Source organism: Corylus avellana, chromosome 9, assembly GCF_965113065.1.
Source record: "Corylus avellana chromosome 9, dhCorAvel1.hap1.2, whole genome shotgun sequence".
Taxonomy (NCBI): domain Eukaryota; kingdom Viridiplantae; phylum Streptophyta; class Magnoliopsida; order Fagales; family Betulaceae; genus Corylus; species Corylus avellana.
This window is the reverse complement of record NC_142498.1, coordinates 19226352-19245080: the sequence shown is the minus strand read 5'-3', so window position 1 is coordinate 19245080 and position 18729 is coordinate 19226352. Positions and strand designations below refer to the sequence as shown.

General features: G+C 35.6%; 3 protein-coding genes across 4 annotated transcripts; all 3 read left to right on the top strand.

Moving 5' to 3' along the window:
• Window positions 1-442: 442 nt before the first annotated feature.
• On the top strand, window positions 443-10536 carry ZCF125 (P-loop containing nucleoside triphosphate hydrolases superfamily protein). The gene is made up of 18 exons (XM_059604776.2): window positions 443-691; window positions 838-927; window positions 3471-3589; window positions 3688-3801; window positions 3876-3957; window positions 4055-4122; window positions 4202-4279; window positions 4398-4540; window positions 4618-4720; window positions 4866-4946; window positions 5987-6055; window positions 6126-6185; window positions 6308-6460; window positions 7122-7415; window positions 7910-7996; window positions 8424-8582; window positions 8679-8918; window positions 9905-10536. The coding sequence occupies exons 1-18, from the start codon at window positions 544-546 to the stop codon at window positions 10328-10330; spliced, it is 2514 nt and encodes an 837-aa protein (XP_059460759.1). The 5' UTR covers window positions 443-543; the 3' UTR covers window positions 10331-10536.
• A 1104-nt stretch (window positions 10537-11640) lies between these two features.
• Window positions 11641-13716, top strand: LOC132191030 (increased DNA methylation 1-like). The gene has a single exon (XM_059606049.2). The coding sequence runs from the start codon at window positions 11758-11760 to the stop codon at window positions 13714-13716; it is 1959 nt and encodes a 652-aa protein (XP_059462032.1). The 5' UTR covers window positions 11641-11757.
• Window positions 13717-16279: 2563 nt separating this feature from the next.
• LOC132190282 (uncharacterized) lies at window positions 16280-18071 on the top strand. 2 transcript variants are annotated; one of them, XM_059605222.2, is made up of 3 exons: window positions 16280-17072; window positions 17193-17250; window positions 17352-18071. In XM_059605222.2, the coding sequence occupies exons 1-3, from the start codon at window positions 16515-16517 to the stop codon at window positions 17882-17884; spliced, it is 1149 nt and encodes a 382-aa protein (XP_059461205.2). In that variant the 5' UTR covers window positions 16280-16514; the 3' UTR covers window positions 17885-18071. The 2 variants fall into 2 exon arrangements, with proteins under 2 accessions (XP_059461205.2, XP_059461204.2); XM_059605221.2 differs by having other exon boundaries at window positions 16281-17072; window positions 17193-17265.
• Window positions 18072-18729: the final 658 nt, after the last annotated feature.

Genomic DNA, 18729 nt, shown 5'->3' with positions numbered 1-18729 from the left:
ATTATATGACAATTTTACAATAGACTACTAAATAGTATTTCTCTTTACAAAAATAGCTGACAATGACACATAAAACAACAAATTACTTCCCAGCAATTATAAATTTATAATCAATAAGCCTCGTATTTTGGTTGATCCCTTCCCTTCTCAAGTCTCAAAATTAATGGGTTTGCTTTCCAATTTAAAAGAAAAATTTGTGGCTCAATACTTTTTCCATGGATCCTGGGCTAACTCACAGTTAGGAACCCGCATATGCTGGTCTCGTCTGGCAGAGAACCCATTTTCCTGGCCCGGATCTACGTGCGGGCCACACAGAGACAGCCATTTATTTGAATCAGACCTGAATGTCAATTAAACATATTGTCAAGGACATTTCCGTAAACCCAACGCATTCAAATTTGGTAACTTTGCAAGAGGCAAGCAAAACAGCCCGCCTGTTACTGTGAGTCGCTGCTCCGTCACAAAGCCAACCAACCTCAGATCAGGGCGAATCAGAAACAGGGAGAGAGAGAGAGAGAGAGAGAGGGAGTAGAAGAGAAGGCCATGGAGAAGATCTGCGTGGCAGTCAGAGTGAGACCAGCTGCCGTATCCTCAGAACCCTTGAATGGAACCTTCTGGAGGGTCGAAGACAATCGCATTTCTCTTCACAAGGTTCACGGCACCCCTATCTCTGGCCTCTCTTACGCTTTTGGTATGCATCCCCTTCGATCTCTCCCACGCATATGTCTATGTATACATATATGTACCTATGTGTGAAATATGCATGCTCATCTTGTTTGTTTTTCGTTTCTTTGAGATCTTCTTGTGAGTTTCTTTCATACTTCATTTTTTTGGCAGATCATGTATTCGACGAAAGTTGCACTAATGCTAGGGTTTATGAGCTTCTTACAAAGGATATTATTCACGCCGCAGTTGAAGGCTTTAATGGTATTCTTGTTTCTTTTTGTTTTCTATTACCTTTTTCCAATTGAGCTCCTTTTTTTTTTTTTCTTTTTTTTCTTTTTTTCTCTAAATTATACTTTAATCGGTTAATTGTTGTTAAATTGTTGAATAAATATAATTTCTGGTTTAGTTTTCTGGATATTAGTATATGAGAAAATTGAGAAGGAAAGGGAACATAATCTTGAATATAAAATTACCCCCCTAAATAAGAAAAATTCGTCTCAGATGAGCTTGAGGGGTCACGAGGCACAGGACTCTCACACTGGACTGTCTGAAATCATATACTTCAAATTCTTACTATTCTTACCATTTCTTCTGGATTATTTTTTTTGTTCAATGAGTATAAATGTATTAACTAGGCGGAGTTGTTTGTAAATAGCTCGAGCTTGAATTGTATAAAGTCAACTCGAGTGCTTGAACATAAATTTCTGCTCGTTTATTAAACTAGCTGAACTCATATAAACTCAGCTAAACTCGTATAACTTTATTTTTATTATTTTTATATTATTATTTTTAACTTTTTAATTAGAACATCTTAAGTATATAAAAAATAAAAGCAAATTCTATTCATAATATAATAGATATATTGAAATAGATATATGTCACAGATATATCTTGATACACATATATGTATATTTGTGTGTAAGTGGCTTTTGGTGCATGTATATATGTGTGTAATGAATGTATATAAGACAAACATATAGACTCAAGATTAGATTGTTTAAGATTCGAGCTAATTTATCTAATTAACTCAAATAATAAAATCTTAACGATAATTAATTATCTAATAATTAGTATGAATTTATGAAAAAAAAAAAACGTTTAACGATTGCTTATACGAATGAATTAGTTAATTGAGTAGTTTGTAAACAAGCTCAACTTCATTCGAAAGATGAATAAACTAAGCTTGAACATATTATCTAGCTTGGTGATAAACTCGAATTCGGCTTGTGTTAAAAAAAAAAATTAAACAAACTAAACTTGAACATTTTGTACTTAGATCGACTCGACTCGATTCAATTACAACCCTAGAACTATGAGCTATTAAATTTGAAATTTGAGTTTAGGTAAATCTGTTAAATTAAGAGAATGCAAATTCTGATGGTGGAAGACTATTTTCAATATTACAGTTTTGAGGAGCTCGAGGATTTGCTAGAAATTGGAAGGAGAGGAAAAAATTGAATGCAACTCATTACAGGATTAATGATAACGAAAACAAGAGCAGAGGAGGCTGTTGTTGGTCAATTGAAGTATCTAATTGAGGGATATTTTCATGTTCGGAGTAGTTCATCACAGTAATTACTGTGTGCCATAAGATTTGTGATCAGTTACACTCTAAACCACCTTGGTTCTTGTCCAGCTAAATTGATATGTCGTGCGTGTACCATTCACCTTTGGCTTGATCATTGGCATCTAGCTGGGATTCTCTATCAAATATATGGTCCAAGAGTGGTATATGATACCGGAAGCAGATTAGATCATAAACTATTGACAGTTTTGAAGAATCGTGACTGGTGTTGGAATCCAGCAAGATTTGATGCTTTGGTTTCCATCCAAGGTTATCTGCATCTGGCGCATATCGGGGAAAAAGATGAACCAGTTTGGAATGTTTGGAAAAAAGGTTTATATACCTGTGCCGAGACATGGGATGTTGTCAGGAAAAAGGTTCAGAAGTTGGATGGTGGAAGGTTATTTTGTTTTCCATGGCCATACCAAGGCAAGCTTTTGTTACTTGGCTTGCTGAGAGACTGTCTTGGAACAGGGGAAATGATGCAAAAATGGGGTTACCATGGAGATGTGCTTTGTGTTTCCTGCAGAAATTGCATTGAAGGGAAAGGCCACCAGTTTTTCCAATGTGGTTTTAGTAAACGTATTTGGCAGGAATTTTAAAAACTTTCTTGGTGGATGAAGTATATACGGGCTAGGATGATGTGCTGAGGTGGGGTTTAAGAAAATGGAAATTGAAAACTTTGAAGAGTGCTGCAATACATAACATATGGAAGCAACGAAACAGCATAAGGCACATCAATCATGTCCTTACAGTAGAAAATTGTTGCTCAAATCAAATAGGAGGTTAGGACAAAGGTCATTGCTATTGGAAAGTTTAAGAGGACACGGGAAAATCAAATTCTCTGTGGTAGCTGGGGAATTCATTTGAAGATTCTTGGTTGATGATGTTTTAGTAGAGTGTCAATAGTTTCTGTTTGTTGGTTGGTAGAAAAGAGTATAGATTGGTAAATTAGTTGGAAAGAATGTAAAGGGTTCTGCAGAATTGTGTTTCTGCACTTTGTTCCAGTTTGATAAAAACTGGAGAGTTTTGTAATGTTTGTCTTTGTTTGTAAAAAAAAAAAAAATCATTCATTGAAAAAAAAAGTGGTGTGCGTGTTCTGCATCATATAGAACTCAGCAGTGTTTTTAAAATGTATTGAATGTGAAATGCATGACAAGGAGAATGTATTGATCACTTATTTCAATGCGCCATGTCATTTAGATATTAGTGGCGAAGCTGATAAATGGAATATTTATAGGAACTGCATTTGCATATGGACAAACAAGCAGTGGCAAGACTTTCACCATGAATGGCTCTGAAACCGATCCAGGAATTATACACCGGGCAGTTAAAGATATATTTACAAAAATTCAGATGGTAAGCAGCTCGGTGGATGTTATTGAAATTGATGTTTTTGTGGTTATAATGGAGACCTTTTGGTTTTCACCTTTGCTTTTGGTACGGAATATTTTCAGATATCTGATCGTGAGTTTCTGGTTCGAGTTTCCTACATGGAAATTTATAATGAAGAAATTAATGATCTTTTTGCTGTAGAGAACCAGAAGTTGCAAATACATGAGAGTTTGGAGGTTGGATACTGACAGTTTGATGGTTTACTATAGTTTGTTATATGAATAAAATCACTGACTTTTCTTGGTTTTAGCGTGGGATATTCGTTGCAGGCCTGAGGGAGGAAATTGTTAACAATGCTGAACAAGTATTTAAGCTCATAGAATCTGGAGAAGGTATGACAACAAAGCATACATTCTTGGCCCAGGCTTCTTATATGTTCTTTCAAATGGATATTTTCTCATATATGATCTTGAAAATCATTTCTTACAGTTAATAGGCACTTTGGTGAGACAAATATGAATGTTCGTAGTAGTAGATCCCACACAATATTCAGGATGGTATGCCCTTGACATGTTGGTTCAACAGCTCTTATGATAAAACTCTTGGATTTCATGCAACTTTATCTTATATATGCAGGTGATTGAAAGCAAGGGGAAGGATACCAATTCTTCTGGTGATTATTCAAGTACCGATGCTATCCGTGTCTCAGTCTTGGTTTGTATTCTATCCACCATATTGTGTAACAATTTATTAAAGTAATTGCATGATATTGTTTAATATTTTAGATGATATTTGTGTTTATATCTTTTGTTGCGTACAAAAAAAAAAAAAGAATTTGGTAGATCTAGCTGGGTCTGAACGGATTGCTAAAACTGGAGCTGATGGAGTACGCCTAAAGGAAGGGAAGTACATTAACAAGAGCTTAATGGTTCTCGGTAATGTGATCAACAAACTAAGTGAAGGTGCAAAGCAAAGGTATTTGATTCTCTTTCAGTCAATCATCTGAATTTGATAGAATAACAATCTCATGGTGAAACAATTTTTTGATGCAGGAGTCATATTCCTTATCGTGATAGTAAGCTAACCCGCATACTTCAACCTGCTCTCGGTGGTAATGCCAAAACTTCAATTATATGCACTCTAGCACCTGAGGAGGTAGTCTACCATCTGTTTCTTTCTCTTTTTTCTGTTCTTTTTTTCTTTTCCTATCTTATTTTCTTTATCTTAATATTTTTTTATGTCCATTATTTTAAGTTCAACACTTTCGGTTCTTAATATTGTTTGTTATTGGTACATTTAGGTGCATACTGAAGAAACAAAGGGAACACTTCAATTTGCTAGCAGAGCCAAGCGCATCACTAATTGTGCTCAAGTGAATGAAGTATGTTCTGTCTAGTCCATTTACCATTTTGTCTCATTCATGAATCTGTATTTTTTTTTTCTTGGCAATCGTGGATTTTGATGCATGTTTTATGGTCTCAGAAAAACTTATAATCCCTTCCCCATATTTTCCAGTGCTTGGTAAATATGATGGTATTCCCATTTATTAGTCCTTTTCTCAATCTGGTCGTATTGTATAATTTTCAGCATTATCAGTTTCTCATATTTGGTTAATCTTTGAAGTTTCAATAAATTGAACAGAAGGATATAGTCCAAATGTATCGGAATCTACAAAAAATTATAAATCTAATTGAGCATTTGCTTATGGTTGAATGTAGTTATAGACATGTGCCAGAAAAGTACCCTTAAACTTGGACTGCATGAAGCTAAAATTATGGTGCCAGTATCAATGTCCTATTCAGTAAATATTGCTGTATCTAATTTTTGGATCAACAGCAAAAATAAATTAAATTCGTTAATATCCCAATGTACTACTGATATTATGCTGAGGAATTTTATAATTGATTCACTACTTGGTTGAATCATAAGTAAGAGTGTCATATATTTTAATAAAACACCAAAGTAATTAAATCAATAAAACAATTGGTCTATGAAGTTTTGAGTTAAAGAATCTGTTTCTCAAGTTTCATATAATTCAGTTACAGTAGGAACTTTGTCAGGGTGCAAGACTCACTTCGTAGTGCTTCAGCCTCATACACTCTTTTCTAATCAAGCTAAATAATTAAAGATAAGAATATTATAGAACTGTTCAAACAAACAGATAGGGATATGTGATTCATTGATCAAGTAGATTATACAAATCTATGAACTGTAATTAACTCTGCCGAACCCGCTCAACCACTTGACATGCTCACGCTTCACAGAGCTCCTTTTCTGTGCAGATGTTGGGGACTCATATAGCATATTTTTCTCTGCAGCTATTGATACTTTGTGATTGGCACTGCAGAGCTTATCTTCTTGAACATTCCCCTTAAATTTGATGGTGTGACTAAGTCTAATAATGGGTATATATTTTCATAGATTTTGACAGATGCTGCCTTACTAAAGCGGCAAAAAGTAGAGATTGAGGAGCTTCGTAAGAAACTTCAGGTGATGATTCTTACGTTTCTATTACAGAGAGAGGTCAGATGCAAACTAACACAGTCAAATTCATGTTTAGGGATCTCATGCTGAGGTGCTGGAGCAAGTGATCTTCAAATTGCGGAATGATTTGCTAAAGGTATGTTTTTCTTTTCATCTTTGAAATCTGGACAACTACTTTGAGGCTTGAGCAAGAAGAAACAATATACCTTTCATAATTTCATTGGAGGCAAGTTTTTATTTACTTATTCCATTATTTAGTATGAGCTTGAGCGCGAGAAGCTTGAGATGGAACTGCAAGAGGAGAGGAAATCACACAAAGAATGTGATCAATGCATTCGGGAGCAACAGATGAAAATCGACAATCATAGCAATTTTGCTACTTCTTCAGAGTTCAACATGAACTCTGGTCAGGTACTCATGCAAAGTGATGGATATGATATTTGTATGTATACTGATATTTCCTAAGTTCCTTTTGTGGTCAAACCTGTCTAATCAATCTCTTTTCCATTATGATTGTTTATAAGTAAAGGAATACTACCTTGCTTTCAGCTCATGCTGCACCTTGTAGGCATTAATTACAACTTGGAGCATCCAAACCTCTAACTAACTGATTATGACAATTGGAATTCTTATCTGCCTTTCTGTTTTATCTACTAGGTCTTATCTTCTTTGAATAACGTAGATGCTGAATAGCAAGCTATATAAGATACCAAGCATTGCTATAGCTTCGTTCTGATCCTACTGCTGACTATGAAGAGTTTATGTTTTATACCAAGCATTACCAAGCATTACTATAAAACAAGATTACCAAGCATGTTAAGATTTAACAATTGTACACCTTACATACACCCTCAGCACCCACCCACCCTCACCCCCCCGACCACCCCCACCCCCCCCCCCCCCCCCCCCCCCCCACTCCTCTCCCCAGCACTCTCCTAATGGAAATGGTTCATAATAGCAGGTGTTATGTACACAACGTTAATTTTTTTATAATTGCTTTTCTTTTTTATTTATTTATTTTTCAACATTTCTATTGGTTTGTCGATGATCTCATTTATCTATCTACTGGCAGGAACAAAATTCTGTGAGACAAATCCTTAAGGAAGAATGCAATGACAGCAGTAGCATAGATCAAGGAGACACTTTTAGAACCCCTTGTTTCAAGGCAGCTCCCAAAGCCTTTGTTGTCAAGCGATCAAATTACTCAATGCTGCCTGATTGTAGTCCTCTTCCAGATACATTTAGCAATGTGGCTGATGAAGACACATGGCTGAAAATGAACAAAGGTTACATAGCTGATCTTGATTTGCTTCAAATGACTCCTGCAAGAAGAGTTCAATCATTTCCTTCAAGTGACGTAACTCCTGTGAGTTTATATTGCTTTGATTTTTAATTCCTGAACATAATAAGTTCATGTTATTTCTAATCATGATATTTATATTCAGTTTCATTTAGCAAAAACAAAAATGTTATATTTTGATTTGTTGCCTCTTATACTAAGGAGCCAAAGTAAATGATTGTTGAATTAGTTCTTTAGTTGGCTTATTTATGTGTAGATGTTCATATCACCTGTTTCCTCACAAATACTGTCAATGGAGAAGTGAACAATTTTAAACTAGAAGCAGATTGTCTTCGTTTTTTGTCAGCCATCTTAAACAAATATCCATATCTTGCCATGGTTGTGAGGATTTTGAACAAGCAATACTTTGGTTAAAGGTGACTTAATGAAATGATCAAATGTCCTAAACTAATGTAATATATGGCTATGGTGGTCATGCCTTTTCTCATGTTTGCATGATTTGCTAATTCTGTTAGAGCCTAATGTTTTTAGATTTTTTGGTGGGAACGACATTTTCTCAGGGTTGTTCAAATGAAAATTATACACAAGAGATCCAACAGCTCAAGAGACAATTAGAGATTGCCACTGATGAGAGAAATAAACTGGAGGTTAGTCTACATCATGACTTTGACTTCTTGTTCTTTGTTACTTTTAAATTTTCAAATGCATTTTTTGGCTCAGCAAATGCATAAATATTGTTAATTGCCGTGGCAAAGCATCTTTTTCTTGCTTCATTTTACAGTCAAAAGTAAGCCTTCTAAGCTTCACTCCCCACTTAAAAATTTGCCTGAGAGCCTTTATCCCACTTTTAAATTTGCATGAGAGCATTTATCATTCAAGCTCGTCCATCTATATAGTTGCTTGTTGTTTTTGTTAGGTAGATACTTCTTTCCAAATAACCTATTTCATTTAGTATATTTGTTGCTATATGTGAAACCTATAACGATACATTATAGCTTAAACCTTTTTTTCCTATTGTTAATCCCATTTAGTTTCTCAATGATTTTTACTCCTCCTCCACGAATATGTTTACAGAGAAAGCATGCAGAACAGATATTGTTGAACCATCGACTAATGGATGACATATCTGAACTTCAACAAGAAGCAAAACTTATGCGAGAAATCCCAAAAAGGCTAAGTGAATCTGTGGCGAACTGCAAAGATATCTATGAGGATGTTTTGTCAATAATACAGGTCAAATATATGTGCCATATTTGCACCTTTCAAGCTTTATATGATGGTAACCAATTGAATAACATTATCATTATTATTATTTTGTGATCTTAACAGAGTTTTGTATCTGATGAGGAATCCTCAACTGCAAAATTGCTATCAAGCACCAGTGAAATTGGTAAAAGTCTCCTTACGACTTTGGAAACTCATTTCTCAATGGCAATGGATGACCTCAGTTCTTTCACTGAGAACAATTCTCTAATTCAAGAACAACGCAAAATGCTTTATGAGAAGTTCAACAGCACAATTACAGCCTTGGTATTACCACAAACACAACAATCGAGCTGTGAGAATAAGGTAGCTGCCTGGTCACAATTATCAAGATGTTATTCGTTCATTACGTTTTTATTCTCCATCTTGTTATTAGGATTGCTTTGTTCCTTTTTCAGCATTTCGATTCTTTAATTACCAGTGCTGTTTATTTTGACCGAATTATTTACGTAGTTGGCTAGTTTTTGCTGTATAGTAGGAGACTATGAGTAAGCAAGTAACCCAAATTTGAAATGTTCTGTTCTTCAAATTTGTGTTCATTTTCAGGACAAAACATAGGGAATCATTAGCTCATCTTAGTTGTTCCTTATGATACTATCTATATGTGAAACCAAGTGAAAGCTCTAATCTTTATTCGCCCTTTATGATGTCGTACGACTTTAAATTTTCTTCTTTATGGTCATTATTAGAGACTATGTGAACCAGGGTTTTACAAAATAGTCTTATAGTGCATGTTTACATGTAAGAATTATTTAGACACAGTGATAATATGATTTTGGCCCATTGTGATGATTGGAGGAAGATTGTTGCATTAGTATGAAGTGTTTTGAGTGGAGTAGCTACCCTACATCAAACATCGAAAGCAAACGAATTTTTAATGAAGTAGCCTTTAGATATGCTTAAATTACCTACCCTCGTAAACTTAATTTTCAAGTTAAGTGTGGTTAATGAGGATCACTATCAGAAGGCGACCTATTTCCACATTATTGAAGATGAGCAGTGTCATTTAAGCTCATGCTAGGAGATTATAGTCTCAAGTAGAAAGTATAGTGTGGGCTGCATTAACACCCTGAGTAAAGATGCTTTATGACTGCACATTCTCTTTTCATGGCAAGGAGAAAGAGAGTTTGCTGTGTGTCTCCATGTATGTGCGCAGGCAAATGAAGTTTCTAGTTAGTCACATAGAACTTATGAAAAAGAACTATATTCTGACTGAAAAGTTAAAAAGATAGTGTTTAGGTTTCTTTCCTTCATGTTTAAAGATCTAGTTTCTGTGTTTGGGCTGCACTCAGGGAGATGAAACTGCTTGTTGGAAGGAAGAACTGAGCAATGAACTGAACACCATCAAGGAAAGATACCATGGCTTGGAGAAAGAGTTAGATCTCAATAACCAGCTCCTGGTGGTTTCTAATGAAAGATATGAAACTTTAGAAAGAGAATTTCAGCTTTTGAAAGAAGATAGAGATCTTTTGAACCAAATCATCTCTGAATCATCTCAAAAACTTGCACTGGTTACTGACCAGAAGGAAAATGCTTTGAATGATTTGGATACTGAAGTACAGAGAAGGAAAAATCTTCAAGAAGAGATTAAACAATTTAGTGTTGCTTTTGCATCTCGGCACAGATCACTCATGTCTTTCGATAGTAATGTTAAGTCTAAATTTGAAAAGCTGAGAGCTCAATATTTAGCTTCTCTACCCAATTCTCTTGGGTGTTAAAGATCATAAGCGCTAACTTCTTTAATGTTATGGTAGGTTTACTGTTTTAGCCATGATTGTTTATTCTGTATTTGATGATCCTTTGTGGATGTTATGTATTTAAATGTATTTCGTAGACCTAATACAACTTTTCGTTTCTAATTTCCCTTAATGTTTGAAGCTCATAAGTGTTGTTATTTAGTGATATCTCCCTGCTTAATCGCCAGATGTCCTTAAGGGAAAAGCTCTCGTGGAGCCTAGGTGCGAATTGCACAAAGCATATATATAAAAGCACACCTTTTTTCTTTTTCTTTTTCTTTTTTTTCTTGATATGGTAGTATTTCATTTTTGAAGTATATGTTAAGTCATTTTTATTCTTAATTTACAAAAATATATATATATATATATATATATATATATATATATATATATATATATAAAGAAAAGTCATTTATATTCTTCGGCTCTACTAGATGGGTATTTTACTTTTCCCTTAAAACTTTATATATATATATAAGGAAAACATAGACTATTCCTTTTTTTTTTTTTTTTTTTCTAGGAATAGGTATTACTCTTTGTAAAATAATTATTATTTTCATAAAAATAGCTATTCTTATTCTTAAGAATGGTGCCAATCAAACAAAACAATAGATATTTCATATAAATAGTTATTTTATTTCTAAGGTTTATTCTACATATTAAACGTGAGTTTGACTATTCTATATTAATGTAAAAGATATAATTATTATTTGAAGAAAAAAAAATGTAGAAGATAGAATTAGACTTCAACAAGGATAAATAAGTAGATAAGTATTGAATAGAAAAAAAAAGTTGATGAGTATGATTAGGACTTCTAGTCTTCTTTAACTGTACGCCTATGTAGAGTTCTATCAGAAAGCAACCTCATATAAAGAATATTTCTGGCACAACGGTTTTTTAATTTTTAATTTTTAATTTTTTCCTTTTTAAATTGGTGTTTGTCATGTAAAACAACAGAATATATAGGGCTGTTTTATTTCAGTTCGGCCTCTATCTACGGAAAATTGGGCTCGTTGAGTAATACGTGGCACAAAAAATTATTATTAAATTTTAAATGTTATAATAATCTTTAATGCCACGTCAAAATGCATTTAGAATTGTGATAGAGTACTAGTATGAGTATGTTTCTCCTGTCTCCCGGGCACCGCCTTTATTGTTATATTGCGTTTGAATTTGAGGCGGTTGCCCTAGCTATATAAATATCGAGGAAGCCGTTGGTAGGTAATATAGCATTTTATACACACAACGAAATCTCACAAAACCCTCGTTTCCAAATGCCAAGGCGTCCTAGTTCTATCTCTTTTTGCTCTGCTCCACCGACTTTCACTAAAACCCGAGAAAGCCATTGGCAAGCAAAGCGTAAACACTCTCTTTCGTCTTCTTCGATCACCTCGCTCAAGCCTACAACAATGGAGAAACCCGCAACTGGTATTTCTCATCCACCTTCTGATACGCCCGTTGTCGAATCCGAGTATTGCCCCCAGGCTGTTGCGGATTGGTCCACGTTGGGCGGAGAAGATGAGGATTACAAGAGTAGTTTCAAGAAGGAAGGCGCGAAAGAAAACGCAAGAAAGCATCTCGCAGCAGTGGGGCGGGAGTTTTCGCGTGCCCAGAAGGGAGTAAAGCGTGGGTTACGCAACACTTCACCCAGCGGAAATTGTTTTCCCTCGCCTCGAACGGCATGCGATGATGAAGGAGGAGTTTCTCCGAGCGTTGGGTCTAATCCTGTTCCCAGACTCTCTAAAACGGCGGAGAACGTTGCTTCTGGGTCTGTTTGTGGAAGGATTGGTCGTTATCGTAAGCCTATCAAATGTACTGATCTGGGTTTCAACGTAAAGGGCGAGTTAGCCGGCGGCCACACAAAGAGAAGGAGAGGAAAGGTACTATCCGAAATGAAGAAAATAAGGGAACAGCAGTCGAGCGGTACTCAGCCAAACGGATCAGGAAAAAGTGCAATTTCTAGCACCTCAAACCGCAAGGCCCGATCAATTTTATCTTTGTTGATAGACAACAATGTATTGTTGCCTAGAACAAGAGTACATTACCGTGGCAGAACTGGCTGTGCTCCATCGAAAAAGGGGCACATAACTCGTGATGGGATTGTGTGTGCTTGTTGCTGCGAGCTGTTTTCTCTCACTGCTTTTGAAGCTCATGCTGGGAGTTCAAACCATAGACCGGCTGCCAATATTCTACTCGAAGATGGGAGGTCTCTGCAAGATTGTCGAAGGCAGTTAATTGATAATAATGATCAAAACAATAACTTCACAACGAAGTTAAAAGAGAATGATGAGATATGCTTTGTTTGTCACTATGTGGGTGAGTTAGTTTTATGTGGTCATTGTCCATCCTCATTCCACAAGAGTTGCATTGGCTTGCAGGATGTTCCAGATGGTGATTGGGCTTGCCCATCATGTGCTTGTGGAGTTTGCGGCCATGGCAAGATTGAAGAAGACAATGGGCATTTTATGGGCAATAATTTTGTTACTTGCAAGCAATGCGAGCACAAATTCCACATTGGGTGCCTAAAGAGTAAAGAGATGGTCAATAAAGATCATTGGTTTTGTGGCAGAAAGTGTGAAAGCATATTTTTGGGCCTTGGCAAGCTTTTAGGAAAACCAATTCCAGTGGGTGTTGATAATTTGACTTGGACATTATTGAAGTCTGCAGACTCTGAAAGCTGCAATCCTGATCATGCTCCTGATATTGACAACAGGCTCAAAGCTGCTATAAGTGTGATGCATGCGATCTTCGAGCCTGCCATACAACCTCTTACTAATAGAGACCTTGTTGATGATGTGATTTTCAGTAGTGGGTCAGAGCTTAAAGAATCCAACTTCCGAGGGTTCTACACTGCGCTCTTGGAAAGAAACGACGAAGTAATTTGTGTGGCTACTGTAAGGATTTATGGGGAAAAGCTGGCTGAAATACCTCTTGTTGGCACCAGCTTTCAGCATCGTAGATGTGGAATGTGTCGCATATTGATGGATGAGCTTGAAAAGCAGCTGATGGCACTGGGAGTGGAGAGGCTGATTTTGCATGCTGCTCCTACTGTGCTGAAGACATGGACAAGTTCATTTGGGTTTTCAAAAATGACAGATTTTGAGAAAGTACAGTTTCTGGATTATACTTTCCTGGATTTCCAAGATACCATCATGTGCCAGAAGCTCTTAATGAAGAAACCTGCAGCAGAAATAGTTGACCAAGGACTTGTAGATAGTGCTGCGAAGCATGGAAAACTCATTTTTCAGGAGGCAATCAGGGACAGCAATAGTGATTATTCCAAGAGGAGGAAGAAGATACCAGCAGCATGTGAGAGCCGACTCCCAATCCAAGATACATCTAAGAGATATCTAATGCCAGCATTTTAAAATTGTTCAAGTACTTTAAATATCTCTTCATTCTTTGTACAGAATGTATTACTTTCAATAGAGGAAATGAAATTCATATATATATTTTTAGATCCGCAGCTTAATTTACACTGAAAAGTAGTTGATTTTCAGTGCATTTTTTCAAGTGTGACACCCAATCTTATTTACCAACACGTAATAAGGTAATAATATATGCATCATTGGTTTGCAATGCAATCCTTTTGAATATCATCATTAACAGGGTGGCACGGCCAATTATATTGTAGGATGGCAGCATATATAAAAACACCAAATAAGCTACAGCCTATTTGTGCAACCTATCTGAAATAGCTCTTATTCACCTTCTTCATAAACATAACATGCAAATCTAGCAAAGAATATACAGCACAGTTACATAATTCAATTAATAGCTTCTAGTTCTAGTAGACAAAATTCATATATATATATATATATATATATATATATATATATATATATATAAGCCTTCTAATTAATAAACTGCTAACACCTGTTTTAATCCATGAATTTCTATGTGTGATACTAGGATACACCAAACTACCGATTTGTGACACAAAAAAAAAAAAAAAAAAAAAAAAAAAAAAACCCCTTCTTTAACTTCAAAAGTTTTCAATGAGAATAAAGAAGCACATCAGCCGAATCATATAGAAAAATAATAATTTTGATCATTTAATTAAAACTTTAATAGATCTCAAGTCACCAACCACAACCATTCATTCTGGCCTTTGGGCCAAGTACTTAGTTGTATTGGGCTTCATGCTCATCTTTTCTCATTGTTTTTGCTTGTTTGGGTTTTCCCTCATTTGTATTTATTGTATTTCTGTTTTTTTGTTTTTTTATGTACCCCCCCCCCCCCCCCCAAAAAAAACAAAAAACAAAAAATCTTTTTGAATTAACATCACAAGCTCTACGTTACAAGAGTAATGCTACAAGTCATTCTTATATTTCTCTTGTGTCCCTCCAAGAATGATGTGACACTTAAAATTAACATTGAACTTGTGATTGATTATTATTAGATTTTGATCAAATAATAATTTTAAAAGTCACTTCGTTTTTAAAAAGACACAAAAAGAACTCCTAAAATTACTCACGTTACAAAGGATTTAGCTTCCAAAATATCATTGGTGGTGGGGTGTCCCAAAAGCAATTGGCCCCAAATATGCAAACCATAAAGCATTCACTATCTTTTTAGTATATCTCTGCTATAATGACCTAAACAGATTTGCAGTTTTACATCAAGATTCAAGAATCTATGCTTAATTTTTTTCAAAATGTCTTCTTTTTGGTATAACAAAACAACATCAAACATTTCTCAAAGAGGTAAAAAAAAAAAAAAAAAAAAGTAATTTAGTTAGAAAATCAAATATATTAATCGACCCTAATCCCTTCTTACCTTTCTCCTCTGCATGAACCAGAACTTGATCCCAATTAGTCAAAAAGAGAAGAAGGAAAGCAATGGGTTTCGAGTAGTCTATACAATTATTTGAAACAAATTTCAGTGTCGGTGGTCCTACAAATTAAATGCTTTTTCTCCCAAAATGTGACCACTATGCTTTGTTGGGTTGATTAGACCGTGATGGAAATTGATGCCCTCTCTTTATCCAATCCACATGTGCATTCAAAATACGTCGTGACGCCCCCACATTCATGGATAATGTTTGTAATAAAGCATCCATCAGGACCATCACAATATATATATATATATATACTAACAAATATATATATATATATTTGTTAGGTGCCCTGATTTTCCACATTCACGGGGAGGAGGAACAAACCAGATTCCGATATATAAGGATGTTGCTCATAATTTAATTAGAGGTTTCCATATTTATAATCAAACCCACTATCAGTTACTGAATAATAAGTTGTGTGCTTTGAATAAAAAAAAAAAAAAAAAAAGTTGTGTGCTTCAATTATTGAGCATACTTTTTTTTCTTTTTTTCTTTTTTCTTTTTTTCTTTTTTTCTTTTTTTTTGGGCTATGGCTTGCTTTTTAGTTAGTTTTCTATCAAAGAAATAGAAAGGAAAAATTATTTTGTTAATATATTAAACTGATTTGTATAAGTATAAGATTATATACGTCAATCATAATCTGACTCATTTAATTAAATGGATCAGACCTCTCAACTCTAGCCCGCTATTTTCGTGACCTTATATAAAATTACCGACCCTAAATGTCACATGTTAGATTTAAGTCATGTTGAGATATATGTATAAGAGTATATAAGGTCAATTATAATCAAATCTATTTAATTAAATGAACCAGACCCTTTAATCTTAATTCACTAGTTTTATATTGAGTTGATATATAATTTGCATATCGTGTGAGGATGGTGATTGGTGAATAGCAAGAAGGATGAAACCAATAGTAATTGTCGATCCAGAAATGCCAACATTCAATTTGCCTCTGCTTCCCTCAGCTTTGTTGTTATGGGTACCCTTCACATATGTGACAAAATATTTAAGGACCATCATACAATTTATTTTATATATATATATATATCCACGAGACAGACAGAGAATTCAAGATGGGGTGAAGACTACAAATAAGGACAGGCAATATGCCAATAATACATGGATGATCAGAACATTGAAAGACAAGTCAGTGGATCAAACACACATAAGACAACCTTTTATGTCAAGCAATCTTGAGAATTCTTAGGGAATCCCCACAAGTTAAAGGACATATACCCTAGAGCAGTTAAATTCATATCACCCACAGACAGACAGACTCTCTCTCTCTTTAGTTTCTGCTCCTTTCAGTCCAAACTGACACGTATGCTTTGTCTACCCCAATTAATTCACCTGCACTTCATCAGTCTTCCCATTCTAAAACTTGCAAAACATCATCATTTTTTCAGCACCCTCCAAACCCTTCAACATAGGCACACTGCAATGGCTTCCACTCCACCCAAACCATCAAAACAGCTTGGAGAACTTCTACAGGACCAACAAGATCCTTTCATCCTTGAGGCTTTTCTCTCAGAAAGAGGGTGTCCGAAGAAGGGCTCAAGTTCAAAAGGTAACTCAAAAAGGTTTCTAAAGAAGTCAGTCAGCTGTTGCCTAAACAATAGCAGAAAGGGTTTCCCTGCACGCTGCACCAAAATCCTGAGAGCTGTATATAAAAAGTTTGTTTCCATCAAAGATCAGGACCAGAGGGAGAAGATTTCTGAAAATAGAAATGAAGAAGAAGAGGAATCAGATAGATTTTCCTCTGCTAGCAGCACAACAGTTTTCGTTTCGTGCTCTGAGAGTGATAAAGAAGAAATATCGACTTCATTGTGCAAAGATCACCCCTTTGATGCATTGAATCTCTGCGATATAAGAGAGAAAGAGGTGGAAACTCTACTTTTCCAATTACCCTCTTCTTTTTTCAATCTTTTATGCTCAAAATTCAATGCCCATTAATCCCTTCAAAATTATTGATTTCAGTATGGTTACTCACAAAGTTAACAGGCTGCAACAGGTAGAAAGCTTGATGCATCAGTACTAGAAGAAATACCCTCCCATGAAGGTCCCTCCCATGAAGGTCCCTACAAACTTCATTTTTATTATAAGCTTATTTTCCTTTTTCGTTTCACTACATTTTTATTAACTAGCTTTCAAACAGAACAGTGCAACAAAATGCCAGGATAAGACAAGAAGAGAATTCAACAGCTTTTCCCAAGAAAGTTTCAGAACACTCACTATCATCAGCAGCATCTCCAGGGGAATTGCTTTTTCACTTGGCAGTAGAGAAGCCAAGTCGTTATGGAGGAGTTGCAGAGTTGCAAGGGGTTGGCGAGTTGTTGAAATCGAAAAGGGTGTTGCAACAAACAAAGCAGCTTCTGTTCGATTGTGTGAGGGAGGTGGTGGAGTCCCATGCGAGAAAAGAGAGGGGGGAGCAACATTGCAGAAAGTTGTTGGGGCCTGAAGAGCTTGGGAAGCTCATCTGTGAAAGAATAACATCATGGGGGAAACAGGCTGGAGACGAAACAAACACAAATTATTTATTGGATTTGGATTTCTTGGATTCAGTGGAAGAATGGCGTGCTTTTGAACAGCAGAAGAAGGAAATTGAGTTTGAGATTGGAGATACCATTTTAGAAGAGATCAAGAATGAAATCGTCACAGAAATGTTTGATTTTCTGGCACCAACTACATGTTGAGCTTACCTAATCACCACCTCTTCCATGTTATGTTTACCCTCGTCCTTTCCATCTTCGTTGAACTCCAAACACCAACCAGCAGCTGATCTCCGCCGATTCTTCATGTACAAAAGAGAACATTTCTTTTTGAGCAAGGGAAAAAAAAAATGTAGCTAACCCACACTGGTAAGCTACCTTTTTAATTTTTTTTTTTTTTCAGTTATTTTAAACCAGTGCATTCAACATTAAAAAAAAATGTTATATACTATATCGGTTTCTTACGATCATCGACTCACTATGCTAATGCGACATTAAATTTACCCTTGGATAGATCAATCATGGTCAAAATAATAATAATAATAATAATAAATTGGCAATGTCACATTAACATAATAAGATAATAATATAGTGAATAACATTACTTTCAATATAATTCGGATAATTATAACTCTACGAGACCAAAAATATAATTTTTAACGTTTCTCAATTATCCAGCATAGAGGCAGGCACCACGTGCACGCCTGCACGTGAAATGCATGGGAGTTAGTGTTCTGAAGACCCATCAATGTTTACTCCGTAGACGTTGATATTCAAACCACCAACGGTGACACATCACAAGGCATTAAAGGTATTCTGCTTTCATCTCAATTGACTACCATGGGGGGCCATGGCAGCATTGGCAGGACAAATCCTACAAGCACCTACTCCTGGGGCAGGCTTATAGCTCGAGAAATCCAACTAAGCTTCCAACTTTTTTTACAGGGTTATCTTGTCCATAATCAATGGACAGATTTTGGAATTCAATGGAGGGTGTGAACTGAGAAAACGACAAACCATTTTGGTAAGTGGGATTCACCATATTGGTA